General features: G+C 37.3%; 1 protein-coding gene across 1 annotated transcript in view; it reads right to left on the bottom strand.

Annotated features, from left to right (window-relative positions):
- Positions 1–560: 560 nt before the first annotated feature.
- The window catches only part of LOC119407653 (BMP/retinoic acid-inducible neural-specific protein 3-like), a 54,664-nt gene continuing 46,791 nt past the window's right edge, over positions 561–8,433 (bottom strand). Inside the window, exon 7 of the mRNA XM_037674474.1 lies at positions 561–787. Within this exon, the coding sequence (XP_037530402.1) occupies positions 561–787 (227 nt within the window). The remainder of the gene's footprint in view (positions 788–8,433) is intronic.

An 8,433-nucleotide genomic window follows, 5' to 3' on the forward strand; every position in this document is an offset into this window, starting at 1 on the left:
TTACATCTATGTGTTTTTTTTATTATTATTTGTATTTATTTATTTATTTATTTTCATGTGTCTAGGTTGTCCACATGAAAACTTACTGATTAATCTTGAGGCATATTTTTCCATGCAGATGCAAAGTTGAAACTAAAAAACACTCACAAAAAAAAACACCTTTGTGCATTCACAAAATCGCTCTCCCATGTGGATGGGGTCCTAGTGAATGATCTCGGAGTCTTGCTACCCAAAGGTAAACCTCTCCAACTTGGCATAATTCTTTGAAAGCCTGCAAACTTCAATTTCACAGGAGAATAGTTTTGATTTCCTGAATGTAAAGAAGACCTTGGATAGAGTGCAGCCAAGTGATCAGGTGTGACACCGTAGCTTATACCTTGCTAGGATGTATTGTGTCTACTCCTTATGTGAAGCCAAGTCATTGTGATAACAAAGTAATGCATATTGAAAGGGGTTGAGGAAATAAATGAATACTGCCATTCATAGCGCTGCCACACACAGGCGCACACACATCCACGTTGAAGTCAGCTAAAAGGTTGGCAGGAAAATGTATCCGTTTCTCACCTCTCCCGCAGCATGATAATTTTTGGCTGGGTTTGACACCTCTTGCTGAGGGTGAAGAGCTTGTTGACAATGCGTCGCGCTTTGCTCAGTAGCTGCTGAGTGCTGAGCTCCAGCTGTTTGTAGCGCTGGTGAATGGACGGCTCCATCTTCCAAAAATACTGGATGGCAGATGTGTTCAGGGCATAGAATGTGGGAAGTCTTCGAACGAAATTCTGAAACTCTTCTGGAAAGCAGAAAGAAATGTAAATTATGTCACGAGGAACGGACAACCTCTTTCCAGCTCACGACAAATGGAGTCTCGTACATTTTTCCAAAAATATTTGGCTAATTTAGTCCCACCAAATAAGGGGACCATATATTTAAGGGCCACATGGTCTCAAGTGCTACAGGGCAAACTGGAAAAAGATATTGTTTGACACATATGCTAATAGGAGAAGGCAGGGCTAAATGCAGGAATGAGGAGAGATGTTTTTTTACCCTTCGTTAATGAGCAGCCTGCAGGTTTTTCAAAGCTCAGTTTGCAAGTCTGTCTAGGAAAATACAGGATGGGTGAGGAGCTCAGATGATAAGATCTGTCAGCAATTCAGAGCGACTGTTTGCTGCATGGAACTAAATAAAAAACAGATTACATTCCCAGCGTATTCACTAACCATATCATAGTTATCATTATACTAACGCTTGATTGTATTGAAAATCAAACATGCATGGGACTGATTAAAAAATGACCATGCCACTGTTTGTAATTACTTCAAGTTATCTTGATAATGAAGCATCTGATTAGAAAACCAATTAGGTCTCAATGGCTTCCCTATTATACCAGGTGTGCTTCATATTACAGTGAAATTAATCCATTGAAACTGTGAAACAAAACATAAATAAATACAAACAGCCCAATGTAGAGTTCTATTAAATTTCACATAATGTTAAATTAATTTGATATTTTATACTATCGTATGCAAAAATTTAATTGTAAGGCCAAAACAAAAAAACATAAGATCGATATAGTTCATATTAGTGCAGCATCATCATCAGAAACAGTTTCCGGATGTGTTTAGTTTTTGAACAACTACGGTAATGCAAATGATTGATGGATAAACTAGCAAGCATATGACATTTAGCTTTCATTATCGGTCTTTTAGATATTGAAACATCATTTGCCATAGTAAGCAATAACAAAAGTCTCAGTGGATATTAGCAACTTTGCCAAGACAGGACAAACAGACAATACAAATGAAAAAAACAAATATATGAAGAAATACAAAACATTTGTGAATCTTGTAATAATATATATATATATATATATATATATATATATATATACACACACACACACACACACACAAACATAGTAACTAATATAATATTTGATATATAATAACTAATAAAATACGGGACTCTTATGAGGAACTGTAAAGTTATGTTTTTATATAGGCTGGGAACAGCAAATAACAGCTAACCTAGACCATCATTTTATCACCCAGACAACAAGACATCATCCCTTGAAACCTGCTATCTAACCACCATTATTATCTTGTCAGCCAGTGATCCCAAAAGGTAGCAGTGCTTCCCTTTTGTATGACTTTAAAAATAGAAGACAGGCTTGGGAGCAGCTCACGAACAGACGCTGTGTTGGCACTATTAAAACAACAGTTGAGGGTTGTGGGATAATGACTCAAAAAAAAAAAGGAAGAAAAACTTTTTTTTTTTTCCAAGTTAACATAATGCATATCTACTGATAACTATGTGCATTATTTTAGTTAACTTGTTGACTTTTCTTTTATTCAAACTATGTCTGGAGAAAAAAAAAAGTTTCAGTCATGCAATATATCTTTCAAATCATCACTCTTCCTTGTAGATATTTTAATTTCTGGCTGCTGAATGTTAGTGGTGGGCACTGTTAGTTTGCTAACCCATTAAACCCCAACAAAAATAAATACATGCTTTGCTAACACTAAACCACTACACAGGTAATATATATATATATATATATATATATATATATATATATATATCAGATGTTAATGCTAAACCGCTAAGATGACTGTCACTCAGTCTATGTCTTTGTCTCCTTCCATTTAAAGTTGCATTGACCAATCACATCTTATCACACATGCATGTAATAAGCCAATAGCGTGTCCAGCTTATCGCCACTCCATTAACCAATCACTCGTGTGCATGTAGTAAACCAACCACATGTGTGTCGGACTCTTGGAGACACGCCCACAACAGAAAGGAACAGGCTTGTGAATTTTGTTAGCAGACTTAAAGTGGGTTAAAGTGGAATCTAATGCCAATAACTTCTTCCAAAGTTTGCAAAACCGATAAGCCACTTAATGAAAAAATTGTGACGCAATCAGCTGGTAGTGGATCAGCAGAACTGTACCTACCACTGCTGAAAGGTGATGGCATACATTAATATTTTTGTCTGTGTCATGACTGTGTCCATGACTGGAATGATTTACCACTACCTGTCAGGCAGGCTCCTTCTCTCATGGTTTTTAAGTCTTGCTTAAAAACACACTTTTATTCCCTGGCTTTTGACACTGTGCAACTTGTTTTTAATCATGTACTCTACAATGTTAGCCTTTTAGTTATTATCTTTTACAATTTGGATCTATGCATTTTATCATGTGTCCTTTGCTTGTTTGTTTTTCCTGTACAGCACGTTGGTTGGCCTTGCTGCTGTTTTACGTGCTTTATAAATAAACTGGTATGGTATGATATGTGTCCATGTACAAAGTATTTGTGTGTCTGTTTGGTACCAAAATATCTCATGAACCACTCAATGAATCCTAATGAAGCTTGCAGAAAGGAATCAAAGCACATATCTGTACAGCTGAGAAAATATTGGAGCCAAACCAATTCAAGATGGCTGCCACAACTAACTTAACTTAAAAAAAATAAAATAAAAGGACGTCTTTAACTCTGTCATAATAATAATAATATAATAATAATTTAATAATAATAAAATTAGTCCAATATTCAAAATCCCTCACAAACTACTGAATGGATCATATTAAAAATTCAGGAAATAGTCTGTTGTACTTCAACAACAGATTATTCTTAAGAGCCAACATGATGTAGAAATCATTTTTTTTCTTCTTCTTTTAAATTCAATCACATTTACAAATATCATCACAGATTTGGTGTGATTGTGGCTGTGTGTGTCACTACACATACTCCAAGTACCACTCATTGAGCAAGACCATTTCACAAAACTTTAGCAATAACTTTTGGCCTCAACTCAGTCTGATACCAAAATGCCTCATCATCAAAAATTTCAGAAAATAATAATTGGACATGCATGCTATGGCTGAATACCAATTCAAAACAGCCATCACAGCTAATCTATGTTAGCCAACACAAAAATGGATTTATCTCATCCAATTTTACTGAGCTAAATTTTGACATGCTTGTAGCCACGATCTTCTAAGTATTGCTAGTAATTTTGTTGTAGGTTTTATTTTAATTATTATCTATTTTTCCATGTACAGTGTTATGAATATGAGCACTAAAACATTAATCAAAACATCTATCACAAATTGAAATACTAATCCAACTAAAAATTACATGATCTCTTTAATAAACCATGTTACGCTCAGTGTGAGATCAAAGCCAATCATATCCTGGATCAGCAGCCAGTAGAAACCACATTTAACAATCACAGTTATGATTATTAGTCTCTCCGCTCCTGATGTAAGATGTTCTCCATACGATCAACTGTAGAGCCACAGGGGTATTTGGTAAATTATTTTTTTTCTTTACTGAATACAGGTCTGCAACTGCACTCCTCTAAGCACCTTGCTGCTTAAGTTATTGCCAAGTATGAGGTAATCAAGTTGCACTCAAGCACCTAGCTCGTGGTAACACTCTCAACCAGCAAGGTGCAGTAAAAACAGCTTAAGGCAACGCTGGAATTGTCTCAAACTGTGATTCTCGCTTCAAGATTCTGAACATTGCTGAGCTTTATAAATGATTCATAAAAACAAAAATATGTTGCAAGACCTTTTAAAAAAGATGCACATGATAGGCAGCACAGAAAATGCACATCATGTGCTGTAAAAGCCAATGAAGACGCCTGACAGTTTGTCCGTTTATTAATAGAAATTAGAATTAAAAAGCTTGTTTTAAATATGCACATCCTCTTTTTATGATGTTTATCAGGGAATATTAAATGAAGCTAACAGATACAATGGCGTCAGCCGAGCCGTGAAATATTTTATTAGAGCTTACATCATATGCTGCTAACAGAATATAGAAACTGTAGTTTGTTTCTGGAGCATGACAGATTATCGTTGAGCTACTGGAGAGTCTTCACTTGGAAGATTCGCAGCTGATCCAGTCGCATAATTGTTCAATGTTTTACATTTTCATTTCTGGATTTTAAAACTCGATCTTGGTCATCCCATTACAAAATGAAAACCAGAAATAACACTTTTGGGTAGGTGTTTAAATGTCAGAGAGTAGAAGGAATTTGTAATAATATATTATTAATTTTTTTAATGGGAGACAGTGTCAGTTTTGATCGTCTGATTGTATTAGTCCACTGATCAATGCTATTTATCAATAACAAGTGCTGCTTAAGTAGTTATTGGATTTTCATAATTTTTGCATAAACTATAATTTGGCCTTTTATATTTTGTTGTTTAGTGGGGGCATTTTTTGCAACCAAAATTTTTGATTTTTTTTTTAATTGTATTTATTTATTTACTTATTTAAGCATAACAAAAAAAATGTTTTTAGGATTTGTGTGTGTGTGTTTGCTTGCATTGCACTATACCATCCATAAATTCATTATCTTTATTTGCTTTTTCCTTTTTGGTTCGTTGTTGTTACTGTTGCCCGTATCCAGCAGTCACTGTGCGAGAGGCTGAGGACATCCTGGTCCATCACAGGGACACATAGAGACATAACTCTTCACTCTATCATTCACACCTAGGGGCAATTTAGAGTTACCAATCAGCCTGACATACATGTTTTTAGTCTGTGGGAGGAAACTGGAGTACCCAGAGAAAACCCACGCAGCACAGAGAGAACATGTAAACAACCCAGAAAGGCTCCCGGCCGGGATTTGATCCAACGACCTTCTGTCATGCTGAGAGGCAACATCTCTACCAACTGAGTCACTGTGCCGGCCTGCACTAAAAAAACAAAAAAAATAAAAATTTAAATCATATAAAAACAGCTTACTTAAAATAAATAAGGATGAATTCTACACATACATTTTATATTAAGTCTTGTCATATGTATTATTTGTTCATTTATACAAATTTTCTGCTAATCAACTTGGTACCACTTTCCAAAAGAAGGGGAACAAATACATGGAGTCATATTATATGGAAATTAAGTTTTTTTTTTTTTTTTTTTTTTTTTTTATAAATCAGGTCTCTCTTGTAAATGAGTCTCCAAGGCTCAATGGGATTAACCTGTTCAAGTAAAGGTTGAATGAAAAATCAACTTTTAGTAATTGAAAAGATCATCAATCTATAGAGTTTATCAAGGTGATGAAACACATTTGTTTTATCTATTCATGTAGTCTGGAAAGCAACACATATCAAGCTGCGCAGCCTCCATGTCACACGTTGATGCTGGAGCACAGGATGCTCTCCACTGCACACCTGTAGAAGGAGGTGAGGACTGATCTTCCCAGACCAGCTCGCCTCATCTGCCTGAGGAAGTAGAGTCTCTGATGAGCTTTCTTGATCAGGCTGGTAGTATTGTTGCCTCAGCTGAGGTTGTCATTCAGGTGCACACCCAAGTACTTGTAGATGGAGACCACTTCCACTGCAGATCCTCCTATATTCAGGGGTGGTGGGGGGTGAGTGTGTTTGTTCCGTCTGAAGTCCACAACTATCTCCTTCGTCTTCTTCATATTGATGTGAAGATTGTTCTTCCCACACCAGCTCTCCAGATTTTCCACCTCCTTCCTGTAGCTGGACTCATTGTTGTTTGTGATGCATCCAACCAATGCTATATCATCTGCAAACTTACAATAAGATAGCCTGGTTGGGTATGTTTACAGCCATACGTGAGCAGAGTGAACAGAAGAGGGCTCAGCACACAGCCCTGAGGGGAGCAAGTGATGAGGGTTATGGTGGAGGAAGAGAAGTTGTGGATCCTCAGTGTGGAGGACAAAGGAGATGACATCCTCTGTTGATCAGTTCCTGTCGTATGCATACTGGTGAGGGCCCTCACTGATGCTTATGGTTGTTTTAATGAGAGTCACGACCAGTCTTTTGAAGCCTTTAGTAACTATTTAGGTGAGGGCTACTGGCCGATAGTCATTCAGACCAGTCACTGTAGAGCTCTCAGGGACTGGGATGATGGTGGCAGTCTTCAGGCAGGTGGGAACTGTTGCCAGGGTGAAGGAGGAGTTAAGATGTCAGCCAGCACCTCATTTAGCTGATCAGCACAGTCTTTCAGCACTTTCCCCAGGATGTTGTCTGGGCCAGTTGTTTTGTGAGGATTTATCCTGCTGAAGGTACACCTTACTTTAACTGAGGTCACATTGAGAAACTCCTCTTCTGGTGGTGAGATGTCTTGTGCTGCTATGTGGTCTGTTTGAGTCTTCAAAACATGCATAGAACTTGTTGAGAGTATCATGCAGTGATGAGTCCCTACGGCATTGTGCACCTCTGTCAAGTTTATCTGTTATACAATTAGCACTCCTCCACATGAGGAGCTTTTACAAAAAAAAAAAGTAAAAAAAAAAAAAAATGCATGCTAGGCTGCTTTCAGGCCCAGGCCTCCATTGCAATTTAAGATTTGTGATCTCAATGGGATTTGCCTGGTTAAATAAAGGTTAATATAAACATGTTTGATGGGTCTTGTGAGGTGAATCGGCCGTGGATCCTCTGTGCATATGTGGCTTTGGCTCTTTTAATACCAGCAACCAGCTCTTTCCTTGTCCTTCTCAGCTCCTGTGAGTTGCCAGACCTGAAGGCAATGTCCCTAGCTTCTAGCAGGATGCACACCTCTGCATTCAGCCAGGGTTTTTGGCTTGTGAAACTCATTACAGTCCTGACAGTGGTGACATCATCAGCACACTTGCTGATTTATCCGAGGACCAAGGATGTATATTCCTCCACGTCTATCTCCCCCTCGTTTTCAGCAGCTTCTCTGAAGGAGGTTGCTGGATCGAATCCTGGCCAGAAACCTTTCCAGTTGGAGTTTGCATGTTCACTCCTTGCATAAGTGGGTTTTCTCTTTAATCTAGTTTCCTCCCACTGACCTAAAACATATGTTAGGCTGATCGGACTCTAAAATAGTTTCTAGGTGTGAGTGAGAGAGTGAATGGTTGTTTGTCTTGTTGATTTCTAAGTGGCCCTGTGATGTACTTGCAATTTGTACAGGGTGTATCCCATCACTCGTACGGTGACATGAGCGCCAGTGACCCCCACAACCCAGAAAGGAAGAAGCAGGTAATGATAATAGATGGATGGATGGAAAAATAGCTCTGATAAACAACTGTCAAAGAAAAACACATGTGAGAATTGAGCTATTTCGACTGAAATGAGTGAAGACCATAAACGTCCCTGAAGGCGTTTGACAGCTATGTACTGTTTCAAGGGTAGATTGTTAAATTGGTAAACTTCACTTGTGTTAAAAGTGCACAATAGCGTAAATAGTCCTTCACATATTGATATTCACAAATATTTGTGTCATGATATTGCAATAATAGTAATTCAACTGTGATTTCCATCTTTCACAAGAAGCCCTATAGTTTGTAGTAGCGTGTAGCTTGTTCAAAGAGCAAAAATAAATGAATGAATAAATGCATGAAAAAATAAATAAATAAATAAATAAATAAATAAATAAATACATACATACATACATACATACATACATACATACATACATACATACATA

Source organism: Nematolebias whitei, chromosome 3, assembly GCF_014905685.2.
Source record: "Nematolebias whitei isolate Nwh7 chromosome 3, NemWhi1, whole genome shotgun sequence".
In the NCBI taxonomy this organism is placed as follows: domain Eukaryota; kingdom Metazoa; phylum Chordata; class Actinopteri; order Cyprinodontiformes; family Rivulidae; genus Nematolebias; species Nematolebias whitei.